This window comes from Coregonus lavaretus (assembly GCF_964263955.1).
Source record: "Coregonus lavaretus genome assembly, chromosome: 8".
Classification (NCBI taxonomy): Eukaryota; Metazoa; Chordata; class Actinopteri; order Salmoniformes; family Salmonidae; genus Coregonus; species Coregonus lavaretus.
Window position 1 is genome coordinate 24279326 of NC_139995.1, and position 19721 is coordinate 24299046.

The 19721-nt window shown below is 42.3% G+C and overlaps 1 protein-coding gene and 1 pseudogene across 2 annotated transcripts; both read left to right on the forward strand.

The window, feature by feature from the left end:
• Nucleotides 1-1279: 1279 nt before the first annotated feature.
• On the forward strand, nt 1280-11227 carry LOC311134408 (6-phosphofructo-2-kinase/fructose-2,6-bisphosphatase 2-like; annotated as a pseudogene). The gene is made up of 15 exons: nt 1280-1367; nt 3718-3804; nt 4169-4265; nt 6485-6551; nt 6649-6723; nt 6921-6977; nt 7135-7259; nt 7780-7996; nt 8301-8451; nt 8672-8768; nt 8882-9011; nt 9109-9171; nt 9311-9375; nt 9752-9880; nt 11162-11227. The product of its transcript is annotated as a 6-phosphofructo-2-kinase/fructose-2,6-bisphosphatase 2-like (transcript).
• A 5503-nt stretch (nt 11228-16730) lies between these two features.
• On the forward strand, nt 16731-19697 carry LOC311133882 (ubiquitin thioesterase OTU1-like). The gene is made up of 3 exons (XM_084167486.1): nt 16731-16800; nt 17482-17705; nt 17828-19697. The coding sequence occupies exons 2-3, from the start codon at nt 17498-17500 to the stop codon at nt 18523-18525; spliced, it is 906 nt and encodes a 301-aa protein (XP_084023612.1). The 5' UTR covers nt 16731-16800; nt 17482-17497; the 3' UTR covers nt 18526-19697.
• The last annotated feature ends 24 nt before the right edge of the window (nt 19698-19721 follow it).

Genomic DNA, 19721 nt, shown 5'->3' on the forward strand with positions numbered 1-19721 from the left:
GAAGCATGGAGGTGGAAACATCATTCTTTGGGGATGCTTTTCTGCAAAGGGGACAGGACGACTGCACCGTATTGAGGGGAGGATGGATGGGGCCATGTATTGCGAGATCTTTGCCAACAACCTCCTTCCCTCAGTAAGAGCATTGAAGATGGGTCGTGGCTGGGTCTTCCAACGACCCGAAACACACAGCCAGGGCAACTAAGGAGTGGCTCCATAAGAAGCATCTCAAGGTCCTGGAGAGGCCTAGCCAGTCTCCAGACCTGAACCCAATAGAAAATCTTTGGGGGGGCTGAAAGTCCGTATTGCCCAGCGACAGCCCCGAAACCTGAAGGATTTGGAGAAGGTCTGTATGGAGGAGTGGGCCAAAATCCCTGCTGCAGTGTGTGCAAACCTGTTCAAGACCTACAGGAAACGTATGATCTCTGTAATTGCAAACAAAGGTTTCTGTACCAAATATTAAGTTCTGCTTTTCTGATGTATCAAATACTTATGTCATGCAATAAAATGCAAATTAATTACTTAAAAATCATGCAATGTGATTTTCTGGATTTTTGTTTTAGATTCCGTCTCTCACAGTTGAAGTGTACCTATGATAAAAATTACAGACCTCTACATGCTTTGTAGGTAGGAAAACCTGCAAAATCGGCAGTGTATCAAATACTTGTTCTCCCCACTGTATTACCTCAATTACCTCGACTAACCGGTGCCCCCAAACATTGACTCTGTACCAGTACCCCCTGTATATAACCTCCCTACTGGGCTTGTAAGTAAGCATTTCACTGTAATGTCTACACCTGTTGTATTTGGCGCATGTGGCAAATAACATTTGATTTGATACAGCATAGTGGCTGTGAAGATCAGATGGCAGTCTCCCTCACTTTGCTGTGTTACAATGTGCTTGAAGGCTGTGGACAGAATATAAAAGTAGCCTAATTACATAACAACAATATGTAAAGTCATATACCATTACTTTGTAATTTATTTTTAAGTTAATATCAGACTCCTATTACTTAATGTATTTCAATTTTTTAAATGCTTTAAAATGTTATACCGGTACATCAACTTTAATTTAATTGAATATTGTTCAAATAGTGAATAAATTAGTAATTCTTATTAAGGAAATAGACATGAAAATGTTATGACTTACTAAGAAATGAAATACTAAAATACTAGGCCTAAACCTACTGCTAGAATAAATCAACCTTGTGTTTCAGATTGTCTGGGGCCATACCCTTCTAGAGCCTTTGGAAACCTGGCACAACAAGGACACAACTTCACCATGTCAGCAACCATTCAGAGAAAGACTGGCTTGGCCAACTCTGCCGAAGCCAAGAAAACAGAGCTCAGAATGAATGAGAAGAAATGTTGTAAGTACTGATAAGCCTCCCAGAGAAAATCTTCAATGCAGGAGAGCTGTACACAGGCAGGGTCATGGGCAGGACGGCAACAATTCCTCTGCAGTCTGCATGATTGCCTCAGGTTGTTTTGACTGGCACATAATGAGTCTGCAGGTGTTGTTTTGTTTTGGCTTTATCTCCGAAAGTTTTGCCAGTTATGAATTAAAGCTGTCCCTATGCCTGAGATGCAACACATGTAGCTGATGCACACATTCTCAAGCAAATTATTTTAAAAGGAATACATGTGCATCAATAATATTGTGAGAGATTAGTCTTCTCTGAAAATTATTCCATTGGGCATAATTTTGACAAATTATTCATTCTCTTTCCACATATTTTTATCATGCATATTATATTGAAATATGATTATAATTAGCCCATATTCTGTACAGTATTCAGCCTATCTGCAGTCCTGTTGCATCCGTAATTGATATGAGAATAGCAAACTATGGCTTGCCAGTGCACTTTGATCTATCCCTTTTCATCTGAGTATACAGTACATGGGAAATCAAGGACAATAAATTAATCCAGTTATGTTTGATCCCACCAACCAACCACTTTGATAGTTAAATTGTTTTGCCTTATCTAGTGTATCTCATTTCATTGTCAGGGCTGTGTATAATTTGTAGGTACAGTGAGGGGAAAAAATATTTGATCCCCTGCTGATTTTGTACGTTTGCCCACTGACAAAGAAACGATCAGTCTATAATTTTAATGGTAGGTTTATTTGAACAGTGAGAGACCGAATAACAACAAAAATATCCAGAAAAACGCATGTCAAAAATGTTATAAATTGATTTGCATTTTAATGAGGGAAATAAGTATTTGAGCCCCTCTCAATCAGAAAGATTTCTGGCTCCCAGGTGTCTTTTATACAGGTAACGAGCTGAGATTAGGAGCACACTCTTAAAGGGAGTGCTCCTAATCTCAGCTTGTTACCTGTATAAAAGACACCGGTCCACAGAAGCAATCAATCAATCAGATTCCAAACTCTCCACCATGGCCAAGACCAAAGAGCTCTCCAAGGATGTCAGGGACAGAATTGTAGATCTACACAAGGCTGGAATGGGCTACAAGACCATCGCCAAGCAGCTTGGTGAGAAGGTGACAACAGTTGGTGCGATTATTTGCAAATGGAAAAAACACAAAAGACCTGTCAATTTCCCTCAGCCTGGGGCTCCATGCAAGATCTCACCTCATGGAGTTGCAATGATCATGAGAACGGTGAGGAATCAGCCCAGAACTACACGGGAGGATCTTGTCAATGATTTCAAGGCAGCTGGGACCATAGTCACCAAGAAAACAATTGGTAACACACTACGCCGTGAAGGACTGAAATCCTGCAGCGCCCGCAAGGTCCCCCTGCTCAAGAAAGCACATATACAGGGCCGTCTGAAGTTTGCCAATGAACATCTGAATGATTCAGAGGAGAACTGGGTGAAAGTGTTGTGGTCAGATGAGACCAAAATCGAGCTCTTTGGCATCAACTCAACTCGCCGTGTTTGGAGGAGGAGGAATGCTGCCTATGACCCCAAGAACACCATCCCCACCGTCAAACATGGAGGTGGCAACATTATGCTTTGGGGGTGTTTTTCTGCTAAGGGGACAGGACAACTTCACCGCATCAAAGGGACGATAGACGGGGCCATGTACCGTCAAATCTTGGGTGAGAACCTCCTTCCCTCAGCCAGGGCATTGAAAATGGGTCGTGGATGGGTATTCCAGCATGACAATGACCCAAAACACACGGCCAAGGCAACAAAGGAGTGGCTCAAGAAGAAGCACATTAAGGTCCTGGAGTGGCCTAGCCAGTCTCCAGACCTTAATCCCATAGAAAATCTGTGGAGGGAGCTGAAGGTTCGAGTTGCCAAACGTCAGCCTCGAAACCTTAATGACTTGGAGAAGATCTGCAAAGAGGAGTGGGACAAAATCCCTCCTGAGATGTGGGCAAACCTGGTGGCCAACTACAAGAAACGTTTGACCTCTGTGATTGCCAACAAGGGTTTTGCCACCAAGTACTAAGTCAGTTTGCAGAGGGGTCAAATACTTATTTCCCTCATTAAAATGCAAATCAATTTATAACATTTTTGACATGCGTTTTTCTGGATTTTTATGTTGTTATTCTGTCTCTCACTGTTCAAATAAACCTACCATTAAAATTATACACTGATCATTTCTTTGTCAGTGGGCAAACGTACAAAATCAGCAGGGGATCAAATACTTTTTTCCCTCACTGTATACTGCATAGACAGCATACAGTAGTATCTGATCTAGTCCAATGCTAATGCACTATAGTATGTCTGTCTGTCTTTCTGTTCAGCATGGGCATCCTACATCACAAACTCTCCCACAGATATGTCTAAGAAACTGACACGATACCTCAACTGGATAGAGGTGCCAACCAAAGGTGAGTGGGGAAAGACAGCCTCTCTACAACTTCACTTTTGAAGACATTAGACATGTCCCTTTAAGTCTTCCATTATGACAGACTATTGACTATTAACCCTCTAGTTTTTTAGATATCTTTAAATAAGCACTTCACTCAACTTTAAATCACAAGTGTATTGTGGCCTACAAAGGTACCTTCATTAATTAGGTAACTGTCAAGTTTTAAATCAAAGTTTTAAAGCTCCTGAGAACTGAGACGCCCCATGTTGAATAGGATCCTACTTTAAACCAGTCCCATTTCTATGATAGGAGACAATAGACCATGTAGACACTGATACGCTAGTCATAACTCTATTGTTGATGCCATTTTGTTCATTTTGTAGTGTTTAACTTGGGTGTCTACCGCCGAGAGGCCGTCAAAGCTTACAAGTCCTACGACTTCTTCAGGCACAACAACAAAGAAGCCATGGAAATAAGGAAGTAAGTTACATTTGTTTTATTCATGCAGTGATATGCATGAATCATACTGAAAAAGCAGTCACAACTGCGTTGCACACTTGAGTTCACATATGAGAGCCAAAGTTTTGTATGAATGGTAACATGCAAGAAAAAACTTTCATTAATCAAGTATTGTGTCTCCTTCAGCATGGTCAGATCTGAGTCAATCTCATTACTCCAGCAGTACACCAGGTTCTCTCCTGCTTGATTTCACAGGTTTACTTTGCATCCTTGGCTGCTGTGTCAATGGCTAATGAGTTTCTGAATCAACACACTGTCTGCTGTGCAAGCAGTTATTCATTGTACAAAAGACCCATATTCTATTAACAGAATACAGTGCATTCAGAAAGTATTCAGACCCCTTCCCATTTTAGAAATTGTGTTACGTTACAGCCTTATTCTAAAATTGATTGAATTAAAAATGTTCCTCATCAATCTACAACCAATACCCCATAATGACAAAGCGAAAACAGGTTTTTAGATTTTTTTGCAAATGTATAAAAAAAGAAAAACCTTATTTTATTCAGACCCTTTGCTAAGAGACTCGAAATTGAGCTCAGGTGCATCCTGTTTCCATTGATCATCCTTGAGATGTTTCTACAACTTGATTGGAGTCCACCTGTGGTAAATTCAATTGATTGGACATGATTTGGAAAGGCACACACCTGTCTAAGGTCCCACAGTTGACAGTGCATGTCAGAGCAAAAACCAACCAATGAGGTCAAAGGAATTGTCCGTAGCGCTCCGAGACAGGATTGTGTCGAGGCACAGATCTGGGGAAGGGTACCAAAAAATTTCTCCAGCATTGAAGGTCCCCAAGAACACAGTGGCCTCCATCATTCTTAAATGGAAGAAGTTTGGAACCACCAAGACTCTTCCTAGAGCTGGCCTGCCCGGCCAAACTGAGCAATTGGGGGAGAAGGGCCTTGGTCAGGGAGGTGACCAAGAACCCGATGGTCACTCTGACAGAGCTCCAGAGTTCCTCTGTGGAGATGGATGCACCTTCCTGAAGGACAACCATCTCTGCAGCACTCCACTAATCAGGCCTTTATGGTAGAGTGGCTAAACGGAAGCCACTCCTCAGTAAAAGGCACATGACAGCCCGCTTGGAGTTTGCCAAAGGGCACCTAAAGGACTCTCAGACCATGAGAAACAAGATTATGTGGTCTGATAAAACCAATATTGAACTCTTTGGCCTGAATGCCAAGTGTCACGTCTGGAGGAAACCAGGTCATCCCTACAGTGAAGCATGGTGGTGGCAGCATCATGCTGTGGGGATGTTTTTCAGCGGCAGGGACTGGGAGACTAGTCAGGATTGAGGGAAAGATGAACGGAGCAAAGTACAGAGAGATCCTTGATGAAAACCTTCTCCAGAGCGCTCAGGACCTCAGACTGGGGTGAATGTTCACCTTCTAATAGGACAACGACGCTAAGCACACAGCCAAGATGACGAAGGAGTGGCTTCGGGACAAGTCTCTGAATGTCCTTGAGTAGCCCAGCCAGAGCCCGGACTTGAACCCGAACATCTCTGGAGAGACCTGAAAATAGCTGTGCAGCGATGCTCCCCAACCAACCTGACAGAGCTTGAGAGCACACACACACATACACACATACACACACACACCAGTTGCGGGATTCAAACTGAAATGTGCTTAGTTTTTCATAGTAATTTGTGGTGGATTACTATTTTCCAACTAGCTGAACGTTTTCTAAGCAAGCACAAAAATGTATCCAGTATAATTACTGAATGAGACATACATCTGAATAGGCTCAGAAAGTGAATGTAGTAGTCTGTGTAGAGAATTGCCCTTTATGGACCTGTAAACAGCTGTAAGGCTCTTGACATCACAGAATGCTGATCTAAATACACTGCTGCTGCTGTCCCTCTTCTGCTCATATGAGCCTTGCAAAATGTTGAATCGGTATGTTCCGTCACTGTTCTGTCAGTGTTACTATTCAGGTGTCGGTACAGAAGAAAGATTGGCATACAGTATATAATTCTGGTCTACTGGCCCGCTTACCTTACAATCAAACATGAAATGAGCAAACAAATGATACAGGCGCCTTTAAGATAAAGTATCTAATAAAAAAAGTATAGTTGTCTGAGTTTGGATTGCATACCTGCTCCCTTTGCTGCAGACCCACTGTTGAGCCCTTTGATGCAGACAACTGTAATTGTATTTCCCTCTCCTCTCCCACAGACAGTGTGCCCTGGTAGCCCTGGAGGATGTGAAGGGATATCTAACTGAAGAAGGTGGACAAATTGCTCTATGGCATTTACTCTCTCATTTTGGTTCCTTTTTGTCTGCTCGATATATTTGATGTTTATCCACCAGTTTTGTGATGTTTGCTTTGCTTTGATTAGGTATTTGATGCAACAAACACGACAAGGCAGAGGAGAGACCTCATTCTTGATTTGGGGAAAGAGAATGCGTTCAAGGTAACATGCAATGTGCTACATTGCCAAATATATGTTTGTGTTAGAATTGTATCTCCATATAACATTACTCTGTATTATGGACAGCCATTTAATATTGAGATTCATCTGATAGTGTGTGGTCATGTGACTCTGCATCCAGCCCTGTGGTGAGGCAGTATATTGTTGTAGTTTAGTCTGAGCTATTGTCTTTCCAACAGGTGTTCTTTGTGGAGTCAGTGTGTGACAACCCAGAAGTCATTGCTGCTAATATTCTGGTATGTTCCGATGTCGCCATGTGGGATTGTAGTGCTTTACTATGACCCCAGGCCAGGGTCAAAACTATAACATATCTATACACTGACTATATCCCTGCTATGTGACAACTCTCATTCTTTCTTTGCCCACATTCTAATGTGTTATATCTCTATACAGGAGGTGAAGGTATCCAGTCCAGACTACACAGAGAGACACAGAGAGAGAGTGATGGATGACTTTCTCAAATGCATAGAGTGCTATAAGGTTACATACCAACCTTTGGATCCCGATGATTATGACAAGTAAGAATGACCAAAGCATATTGTCTATCTCAGTGTGTTGCATTTGAATAGGAGATTGCCAGGGGGGCTCCCTAGCCTTTTGGGGGCCCTAAGCTAGATTTGGTTGGGGGTCCCCCACCTCGTGGCAAAACATTTTAGTGGCCCCCCTCTTGATTTAAAAAAAAGTTAATTTCCTACAATTCTACTCTTTTTGTCATTACTTATGCCATGTTAATATGATATCTGAGTGAGAGCGACTAACTAAATCAATCAGGGCCCCCTGGAGGTCAGGGCACGTGCCCTGCGTGCCCGGTCGGTATTCGGCCATGATCACTACAAGTTTAGATAGCTGGCTAGACTAACTACCAATCTAAAAATTGTTAGCTGACATGGCGGAGTGACTGATCATGTGTTGTTATACCTAGTAGGTGATAACAGTAGTTCTCCAGAATTCCTGTAAATTTGCTGCGACAGTTCAGATGTAAGCCACCAGGTGGAGACAGAATACAGACAGACAATTGTGTTACTGTGTGTCCCGTAGGGACCTATCCTTCATCAAGGTGGAGAATGTGGGCCGGCGCCTCCTGGTGAACCGGGTGCAGGACTACATCCAGAGTAAGATAGTGTTCCACCTCATGATTTCACCTCATATCCAAGTCCACTCTCACTCCCTCTACCTGTGCAGGCATGGAGAGAGCAATCGCAACACGGAGGGCCGTATCGGCGGCGACTCAGAACTCTCCCCAGGAGGAAAACAGGTACTGTATGTGTCTTGTGTGCCATAAGGGTTAGGCCCAGTCTAGAGAAAGCAGTCAGCATGACACTGACCCCTGTATTTGAGTCAGTGGACCCTACCAGTTTCTATTTCGATTTAGTTACAGCTAATGGAAAATACTAAATAAAGCTCCTGTACTTTGAATTTGAGTAAACACTGGTAATCTGATCATGTAATTATTATGTACTCTTAAATAGTTAATAAAAAGTACCCTGATGGATGGGCCTGTTATTGACACTAATCTCGCTTCACTAGTTTTACTTTCTCCTTTGCCCATTCTGGTCCAGTTTGCTCATGCCTTGCACGGCTTCATTGAGGAGCACAAACTGTCTGACTTGAAGGTATGGACTAGCCAGCTGAGACGCACCACCCAGACTGCTGAGGAGCTGATTGTGCCCTACGAACAGTGGAAGATCCTCAATGAGATCAATGCTGTCAGTACTGACTTTACCTCTGATCTCTCACCTATCACTGGTCTAACATAATGAATACCATGATGGTTTAATTTAAGTAGACACCTTTTGTGATGAAAATGAACTTGTTCTGTTATAAAGGACTTGTAATATTCATTGTTTGTATAATAATTTAGATTTATCATTACCTGGCAACTCAACTGACAAGTGACATTTTCCAGAGTTCTCTCTTTCCTGTCTGTTAGGGTGTGTGAGGATATGACCTATGATACAATCCATAAATCATTCCCAGAGGAGTTTGCCCTGAGGGACCAGCACAAGTACCGCTACCCAGGGAGAGAGGTAAAGTCCTACCTTCTTACCACTTTTATGGGAGTTACCACTTTTATGGGGCCCTACTCTTGGTAGGGTGAGGGATCACTAAGGCTCAGTATGTCCCCTCTCCCTCCCTGTAGTCCTACCAGGACCTGGTGCAGCGGTTAGAGCCTGTCATCATGGAGCTAGAGAGACAGGGCAACGTGCTGGTCATCTGTCACCAGGCTGTCATGCGCTGCCTGCTAGCCTACTTCCTGGACAAGAGTGCAGGTGGGTGAGCACACACTGCACAGTACACTTTTACTGACAGTTTCACAAACACCAGAGGTAATTGACACTTTGTTTGGACTATTTTTGTCTTTCATAGATGACCTGCCCTACCTGAAATGTCCACTGCACACGGTGCTCAAGCTCACCCCTGTTGCATATGGTAAGTCTTTTGCAGAACAAATTGTTCTGACAATTATTTTATGCATGTTCACATCTGAGTTCCTGTTCCTCTGTCACCACTTGTCGTTTGTATGGCAATTAGGAACGGGTCACATCAATTTCTCTGCAACTTTCCCCAGGCTGTAAAGTGGAAATGTTGTACCTTAACGTGAAGGCAGTGAACACACATCGCGACCGACCACTTGTAAGTAACATTGCATGTTATCCTCAGTGGCAAGGTTCTGCTCTGTCTGCTCACATATCACATGCTTCATGGAACATATTCTTGGTTATTTTTCCTCTTTAACCAAAGTAGCTCAAGCTAGAGTATGTCTGGTTAATTGAGTAGTTAGTGTGACTTTATATTTAACTTGGAGGAAGCTATGACTGATCACGTTTCCCTGCTTGCAAACACCGCCACCAATGCTCCGGCCCCCTTTAATAACTTGTTTTGTTGTTGTGGTGGTTGGTCAAGGAAAACAATTGTTTGATTGCTGTGTTTTGGGGAATTGTCCCAGTAACGCTGGGTGTGCCCGGGTCTCTTTCTTTAATGCACCTGGTGTTTCCCCATCTCCAACCAGGAAAAGGTCCCGAGGGACCCAGCTCCCATCCTGCTCCGGTGGAATAGTTATACCCCCCTGTCCAGTCACTACCAGTTCAACCGGCCCTGGCTCACCGAGATGCCAGAGGGGATGCTGCAGCAAAGCCAAGTTAGTGTCAGAAATTGGCGCCCACTTAATTAATCACTCTGTCACCTCCCTCTTCCCACCTGCCACCCCCACCCCAAGCCAATCACTCTTTATCCTTAGCATCCCCTCACTCTTAAATCCCCTTGATAATCCAGACATGTTGTGGTCTTGTTGGTGGCTTCTCCTCTTTGTGTTATGTCTGTCTTTCCCACAACATCAGCTGTTTGTCTTGCATGGCCTCCCCTTTTCTTCATAGGCTGAAGAATATGTATAGCACTATTCCTTTCCCAAACAAACTGCACCACTTACCTCTTTTACTAATTTACGTCTTCTGAATACCATTCCAGAAGATTCACAGTTAAAACGTCTTCCAGTAACCAGGTGTTATACTTTAGTCACTTAAATCCATATGGTGATCTTAGGAGAAGTATGCTCTGTACAACAATTAGCTTCAGAGCTCAATACCACACAAGGGCGTTAAATATAGACATGTTGATGTTTTGAGATGCATATTCAAAGGTGCTTGTTGTGGTGTTAGCTCACTTTGGTTTGTTGTGAGTTCAGTGCTATAGCTAGTCTCCCCATTTCTGTCTCTTCCTTTTCTCCCTCCCTGTCTGTCTGTGTCGTTACAGCCTTGGATAGGAAGCTATTGTCTGACTATTTTAAATAAATTCCTGCAGAACTCCTCCAGTTTCTGTTTAAGCAATAAGGCCCAAGGGGGTGTGGTATATGGCCAATATACCACAGCTAAGGGCTGTTCTTAAGTACGACGCAACGCGGAGTGCCTGGATACAGCCCTTAGCCATATATTGGCCATATACCACAAACCCCAGAGGTGCCTTATTGATATTATAAACTGGTTAGCAACATAATTATAACAGTAAACAAGTACTTTTGCTTCAAACCCATGGTATATTGTCTGATATACCACGTCTTTCAGCCAATCAGCATTCAGGGTGCTAATTACCCAGTTTATAATTTCACTTATTCACGAGACGTAATCTCAAACAATGGGTTATGTATCACCTTTAACCAATATCACCATTCAGTATGCTGTATCATCATTTTCAGTTACTGATAGCACTAATCATTTTGTTCCCTCTTTGTATTATAATGATGATGGTATATCATGAGAAACATTTTCCCTAGCAGAGATGTCTGTTCATTGGTTTTTCTGAAGCATAACACTAGTAGTAATGCTTTTAAGACTATGATTAATCAGACTGCTCCAACACGTGTTAAGACAGAGATAGGAAAAGAGACCCAGGAATATTATATTAATCATGTCTGTTCTATTTGAAGGACTCCTTGTGTGAAGGAATCGACTATGACAGCCAAGAAGAAACAAGTGGCTGTTTCCGCTTCTGAGTGACTAAGAAGTCACCTTCATGTTCAGCTGGTGCCTCAGTCTCTCCCTATGGCCCTGAACATTGAAGCTCTCATCATTCTCTCCTCCATGTCCCTCTGACGTTCCACATCATCATTCCTCTGCATGCCAAACCTCTGGAACAACTGGTGGAATACTGTGAAAAAAAAAAAAAAAAAACACCTCTTGCATGTATGCCAATAGAAATCGAACATGATCCTAAAAACAACGCCTGTTACTAGTCTTAGGATGTAATGCCTTGTGTGTATCAGAGACCCTCTATGTCTTGTTGAATATAGATGGCAGCATGTTATGGTATCATGTAATCATTTCCCACTACTGTAGCTTAGAACATTCTTGCCAATTATTAGATACATCCTCATTAGCCATCACATATTTTGATATTGTGCTCATATATGGTCGGTGTGTAACCAGTTACAATAATAAATAAATATATATATAATTTTAGATTAGAAGTTAGTCCAGTGCTCTTAAAAATGAACTTATTGTATGCTGAAGTTGTGTAAATGAATGTATTTTTCTGTCAATTATTTACTCTGTCTTTGGGAACATAAGGAGAAACAAATAGAAATGTTAACATGGTATAAGAAAAGTACTACGGTCATAGTTATCATAGTGTAGCTTCAAGACCTTTCTTGTGAAATTCTAGCTGAATTGTCCCTTTGATTCTATTAATGGTTGAGCAAATGTTTTAAATGTTTTACACAATAGTTGTTTTTTAAGCAACTCAAAGCTTATTTGAGACCCTTGCCTTTTAAACAATTATCACAGACATGCCACTATTAATAAATGTGTCTTGTTAGCCATTAACACTGAAAACAAAATTGTGCAAATATCCCATATTTTAACAAATGCTCTGAGATACTTGAAGGAAATGTTTATAGGATGTTGATATTTAGAATACCAAAAGAAGAACGTTTATTAGATGTTGAGATGTCGCGTGTTTGTATAAATGTGTAGCATTTTGCTGTGTTTGGAGTTTGTATTGTGTTGAATGTTTTTCATTAATCACCTGCATAAAGTGAAATGAGGAGCTTTATGGAAATTTGCACTGGAAGCAACTAGGGGTACACAATATCCTTTTAATGAAGATAAAAGTTGCGCTATTACGCACACCCAATTTTTCTAATGACTGTGAACTAGAGGGTCACATTTATTAATGATGTGAGTTATTTCCTGTGCCTTTTGGGGCATGTTGAAAGCCTTACTGAAAACTCATCTGTTCTGTGCATACTTAATATGTGTATAATCATACACATGACGGTTCCAAAGAAATGTCAAGAGGTGTGACTATATATTTGATAGTTTTCCAAGGATAGCTTGCTCTGCTCAAGAATGTACTGTATTCATTACCCGGCTGCAGCATTATCCACGTGAATTTTAACATGCAAAATGTTGCCTGTTGATATGGACTTCATTGCATCAATCAGCTAGTTTAGCATTGTTGAATTGTATTTAAGACGTTTCTCCAGTAATTGTATTAAAGAGTCAATAAAGATATAAAACAGGTGTAATTGATCTCTCCTTTTTGTGTGTGAGTTTTTGGGGAAGGAGGAGGTGGCAGGTTTCAAGTTCATTCCCTACTCTTTGTACAGCTCAAGATAACTATTAAGCACTACACACACAACTCATGTAATGTCACTTCAATTGCATTATCAGAATTGAAACTATATGAGGCTTTAATATGTCACTGTAATTTGTATTTCACAGAAGTATACTTGACAAAATAAACACAATGGCCAGTTTATTAGGTGCACCACCCCATTCACAAAAATGGTTTGCTCCTACAGACAGTGAGTCACGTGGCCGTGGCTTGCTATATAAAGCAGGCAGACGGGCATCGAGGCATTCAGTTACTGTTCGATTGAACATTAGAATGGTCAAAATGAGGGACCTAATTTACTTTAAGTGTGGTATGAGTGTCGGTGCCAGGCGTCCCGGTTCCAGTATCTCAGAAACGTCCGGCCTCCTGGGATTTTCACGCACGACAGTGTCTAGGGTTTACCAAGAATGGTGCGACAAACAAAAAACATCCAGTCAGCGGCAGTCCTGTGGGCGAAAAAAAGCTTGTTGATGAGGGAGGTCGATGGAGAATTGCAAGAATCATGCAAGCTAACAGCGGGCCACAAACAGGCAAATAACGGCTCAGTACCACAGTGGTGTGCAGAATGGCATCTCGGAATGCACAACTCGTCGGTCCTTGTCACGGATGGGCTATTGCAGCAGATGACCACACCAGGTTCCACTCCTATTAGCTAAAAACAAGAAGTGGCTCCAGTGGGCACGCAATCGAGGAGTAGAAAAACATCGCCTGGTCCGACAAATCCTGGTTCGTGGTTCGTAATGCTGATGGCAGAGTCAGGATTTGGCGTAAACAGCACGCGTCCATGGCCCCATCCTGTCTGGTGTCAATGGTACAGGCTGGTGGCGGTGGTGTAATGGTGTGGGGAAGGTTTTCCTGGAACACATTAGGTCCCTTGATACCAATTGAGCAACGTTTCCATTCCCTGAAGAATTCAGGCTGTTCTGGAGGCAAAGCGGGGTCCGACCTGGTACTAGATGGGTGTACTTAATAAACGGGCCTCTGCGTCTATGTCATAGAGTTAACATTTATTTTTAAAAGAGATTGGGTATCATAGCTGGATCCATCCACAATTTCCACAATGGAAATAAGTCTCTGACTTTTTAGTGATATTCCTGTCACGTTTTAGAAATGTTAAACTGTGTGAATGTGGCTGCGTTTTTTTCACTAATTCACTAATCTGATATGTTTTCACTAATTGGTATTTTGATTAATCAGATCAGCTCTGAAAAAGATCTGGTGTGAAAAGATCTGATGTGATTGGTCAAAAGACCAATTAGTGGAACAAATATCAGAATTGGGCTGCCTGTGTAATCGTAGCCTATGTGTTCTCAACGTCAACAAAATGAAAGATCTGATCGTGGACTTCAGGAGACAGCAGTGGGAGCACGCCCCGACGGGGCCGCAGTGGAGAAGGTAAAAAGCTTAAAGTTCCTCGGCGTACACATCACTAACAATCTGAAATGGTCCACCCACACAGACAGTGTGGTGAAGAAGGTGCAACAGCGTCTTTTCAACCTCAGGAGGCTGAAGAAATTTGTCTTGGCCCCTAGACCCTCACAAGCTTCTACAGAACCACCATTGAGAGCATCCTGTCTGGCCGTATCACCGCCTGGTATGGCAACTGCACTGTCCGCAAAGGAAGGCCAAGAAGATCATCAAGGACCTCATCCACCCAAGCCACAGCCTGTTCACCCCGCTAACATCTAGAAGGCGAGGTCAGTATGGGTGCATCAAAGCTGGGACCGAGAGACTGAAAAACAGCTTCTATCTCAAGGCCATGAGACTGTTAAATAGTCACAACTAGCCGGCCTTCGCCCAGTACCCTGCCCTGAACTTTAGTCACTGTCACTAGCCAGCTACCACTCGGTTACTCAACCCTGCACCTTAGAGGCTGCTACCCTATGTACATAGCCATGGAACACTTTAATAATGGAACACTGGTCACTTTAATAATGTTTACATACTGTTTTACCCACTTCATATGTACTGTATATAATGTATTCTAGTCAAGGCCTATCCTATTTAACTATTGCTGTATACTATTCTACCCTACGTATTCTTCAAAAGTTTTAGAACACCTACTCATTCAAGGGTTTTTCTTTATTCTTACTATTTTCTACATTGTAGAATAATAATGAAGACATCAAAACTATGAAATGACACATATGGAATCATGTAGTAACCAAAAAAGTGTTTAACAAATCAAAATGTATTTTATGTTTGAGATTCTTCAAATAGCCAACCCTTTGCCTTGATGACAGCTTTGCACACTCTTGGCATTCTCTCAACCAGCTTCACCTGGAATGCTTTTCCAGCAGTCATGAAGGAGTTGCCACATATGTTGAGCACTTGTTGGCTGCTTTTCCTCCACTCTGCGGTCCGACTCATCCCAAACCATCTCAATTTGGTTGAGGTCGGGGGATTGTGGAGACCAGGTCATCTGATGCAGCACTCCATCACTCTCCTTCTTGGTAAAATTGCCCTTACACAGCCTGGACGTGTGTTGGGTCATTGTCCTGTTGAAAAACAAATGATAGTCCCACTAATCCCAAACCAGATGGGATGGCGTATCGCTGCAGAATGCTGTGGTAGCCATGCTGGTTACGTGTGCCTTGAATTCTAAATAAATCACAGACAGTGTCACCAGCAAAGCACCCCCACACCATAACACCACCTCCTCCATGCTTTACGGTGGGAAATACACATGCGGAGATTATCCGTTCACCCACACCGCGTCTCACAAAGCCACAGGGGTTGGAACCAAAAGTCCAGACCAAAGGACACATTTCCACTAGTCTAATGTCCGTTGCTCGTGTTTCTTGGCCCAAGCAAGTCACTTCTTCTTATTGGTGTCCTTTAGTAGTGTTTTTTTTTGCAGCAATTCGACCATGAAGGCCTGATTCACATAGTCTCCTCTGGACAGTTGATGTTGAAGTCTGTGAAGCATTTATTTGGGCTGCAATTTCTGAAGCTGGTAACTCTAATGAACTTATCCTCTGCAGCAGAGGTAACTCTGGGTCTTCCATTCCTGTGGCCGTCCTCATGAGAGCCAGTTTTATCATAGCGCTTGATGGTTTTTACGACTGCACTTTTTCCGTATTGACTGACCTTCATGTCTTAAAGTAATGATGGACTGTCATTTCTCTTTGCTTATTTGAGCTGTTCTTGCCATAATATGGACTTGGTATTTTACCAATAGGGCTATCTTCTGTATACCCCCCCCCCCCCCCCCCCCCTTGTCACAACACAACTGATTGGCTCAAATGCATTAAGAAGGAAAGAAATTCCACAAATTAACTTTTAAGAAGGCACAACAGTTAATTGAAATGCATTCCAGGTGACTACCTCATGAAGCTGGTTGAGAGAATGCCAAGAGTGTGCAAAGCTGTCATCAAGGCAAAGGGTGGCTATTTGAAGAATCTCAAATAGAAAATAGATTTTGATTTGTTTAACCCTTTTTTGGTTACTACATGATTCCATGTGAATTATTTCATAGTTTTGATGTTTTCACTACTATTCTACAATGTAAAGATAAAGAAAAACCCTTGAATTAGTAGGTGTGTCCAAACTTTTGACTGGTAGTGTATATACATATATACTCGCACTATGACATTGCTCATCCTAATATTTATATATTTCTTAATTCCATTCTTTTACTTTTTAGATTGTGTGTATTGTTAGATATTACTGCACTGTTGGAGCTAGGAACACAAGCATTTCCCTACACCCGCGATAACATCTACTAAAGAGTGTATGTGTATGCAACCAATACAATTTTATTTTATTTTATTTTTAACTGGCAAATAAAATGAATCAATTCCCTCTTCTGGCCAGAAGGAAACAAAGCTTGTGTACACGTCATATTTGTGTGTTGTAAAAACGTTACGAACGACACAGTTTTGACGTTGTACACATTAGAGACTGTCATTTGATATTTATTGTCCGCGGCAGGGGAACAATTTTCATCAGGTAAGCAAATAAATAATGGTCAAATTATTAATTAAACAGGTTCATTACCTAGCATTGATATCTATGAAGCTAGTTATATAAAGCGAGGCTGCAATCTCGTTAGTCAGTTAGTGTAAAGTACCATAACAGTTTAGCCAGCTAACGTTAGCCAGCTAGCTAGCTCAGTAGCTGTTTGCTAGCTAACGGAAGCTAGTTGTCAAGGTAGCTAGCTAACTACCACTCAACATCAATTCATCAATTATATTGCTCATTCATAAATATTTGTGTTTGTGTGTAGCAAGACAGTTTGGGTTTACCATTTTCATTGAAGCCAGATAGCCAGCTCGTCTCGTATTGTAGCTAGCAGAAGAAGAAACTGTCCATAACATGCTAGCTAGCTTGCTATCTGGTGATTGTGCTGCTAAAACAGAAATACTCTTGGGAGTGGCAGAACAAAGAAATAGTTGCAGTCAGTTGTTTTGCTCGCACTGCTGTGATCAGCAGTTTAGCCACATGTTTAGCTCCACCAAAGTGTCATCAGCATGGTGTGACATGAAACAAATAATATTTTCATTAGAAATGTAAGTAATGTCTAGCTACAAGGTTCCTTGGCCTGAATAAACAAGCATACACTTCACAGGCATGTAGGCGACTTACAACAGAAGATGTTCCCTTGTTGAATGGTGTTTTTTCCACCCACAGTTTAAGGACCCCCAGGATGTTGCGTCTGCGTTGTAAGACCAAAAATGGGAGCCACATAATGCAGGGCCTGACCCACCAGTCCAGTGTGCAGGAGCTGAAGAACAAGGTAGAGGAGCTGACTGGTATCCCCTGTGATGTACAGAAGATCATGGTTGGCTACCCTCCCTCCAGCTTGGACCTCCGAAACGGAGACGCTCACATCAGGGGCTACCCTATCAAATCAGGTAGGCTATGATGTCTCTCTCTTCTCACTTGAATCAATCAAATGTTACATTCACACAGCTGGATAGACTTCACCCTGCTATGTCATGGCTGCATTTTATTCAGAAAATGACATTTGTTACAGGAGACACTCTCATTGTTGAGGAGAAGAACAAGGTAAAGACCCAGACAACAAATTCAGCTGTAACCAAGGGACCCCGCCTGGAGTCTCCCCCGGTGCTGGCCAGACGGGTTGTTCCAGCAGACAACTCCTGCCTGTTCACCAGTGTCTCCTATGTGGTAGAGGGGGGGGTATATGACCCAGCTTGTGCCCCTGAGATGCGAGGTCTCATCACCCAGATTGTGTCCAGCAACCCCATGGCTTACTCTGAGGCGGTGTTGGGAAAGACCAACGAGGAGTACTGCACCTGGATCCGACGTGACGACACCTGGGGTGGAGCCATCGAGGTGTCCATCCTGTCTAAGTTCCACCAGTGTGAGATCTGTGTAGTGGACACGCAGACGGTGCGTGTGGATAGATTTGGTGAGGACGCTGGCTACCACAAACGCGTGCTGCTCATCTACGACGGCATCCACTACGACCCACTGCAAAAGGAGACGCCCGGCTCCGACACTCCGCCCCAGACCATCTTCTCCACCACAGACGACATCATCCTGGCCCAGGCCCTGGAGCTGGCGGACGAGGCGCGAAGGAAGCGGCAGTTCACGGATGTCAACCGCTTTGCCCTGCGCTGCCTGGTGTGTCAGACAGGCCTAGTAGGACAGAAGGAGGCCCGGGAACATGCCAAGGAGACAGGCCATGCCAACTTTGGAGAGGTGTGAGTCAGAGCACTTCCTCACAACCACCACGAACCCGCATGGCCCCACATCTTACAACTCTGTGTGTCTGTACGATCCTCTACCTCACTTGATCCAGCATCAGACACCGTGTTCAGTCTTACCCGTTCAGTGTTACAACTACAGCTGTCAGCTCAGAGACTACTTTATTGCAAGGTTATGAGCTCATAAAAAATATTCTGTACAATTGTTTTGGGGACATTTTTAGTCTCACCCAACACACAGTGAGTAATTGTTCATTGAAGTGTTGTTCAGTTTGTCAACACTAATGGAGCAGAAAACTTTTTTAACAAAACTGGAGATGCCTGGAAATGCCTTACTTTGACAGTTTTAACTTGTGGCACAATAGAATAGACTCTCCAGTACTACCACAGAAATCAGAAATATTTTTCCAGGGCCATTGTGGCATGATACACGTTTGGTTTTACACATCAATGACAATATTAATGAAAGGTTTTTGTTTGTGGATGCCTCACCAGTACTTGAAAAAACAGTGAAAACTGTTGCAAAATATCAAATATAAACCCAGTAACTTGGTAGAAAAGCTGTTCTTTCATTGTTTTGCAGTGGCAATGTCTTTAATATTAGATAATAGCAGAGTTTAGCTAGATTCCTTATAGGTCAATACAATACCCTAAATTCTTCAATGGTGCTGTGACAAGCCTATTTTCCTGATGTAGGCTATTACTGAATTATTTATTTTATTTTATGCAGTGTGAGGTGTCTGCATCTTGGTGTGGAACATTAACATTTCATGCAATTATTATTATACCATGGCACTTTGCCATTAAAAGGCCATGGCATTACCCATAGTGGGATTGGTTTTTGTTTATAATTTTTTGTGTAGTTTATATGCCATTATTATTTTCCTGAACAAGACATTTGAATTGTTGTATTTTGGACCTTTTAATCTTGGAATTGATGGATGAATAGACTTTATGATATATAATGTAAATCTAAGGGATGAATCCTTATACATTTGCAGTTCAGGTACTGTCTAAACAATGTGCTTTGCATCTCAACATTCACTTCATGATCGTGTTTTTCGTTTTCATCTCCCATTACCCTCACTCATATTGTTGGACTATTGTGAGGACCACCAAGTGATGCCATAGTTGTAATGTTGATCTATGTATGTTAAATCTAAATGCATGTCAGAGGAAGACTGCGACTCTTTATTA

Excerpts from the sequence above, each read along its gene's own strand:
- LOC311133882 (XM_084167486.1), top strand. The coding sequence starts at position 17,498 with ATGTTGCGTCTGCGTTGTAAGACCAAAAATGGGAGCCACATAATGCAG. Across the intron at positions 17,706-17,827 it reads GGGCTACCCTATCAAATCAG|GAGACACTCTCATTGTTGAG; the intron begins GTAGGCTATGAT and ends CATTTGTTACAG.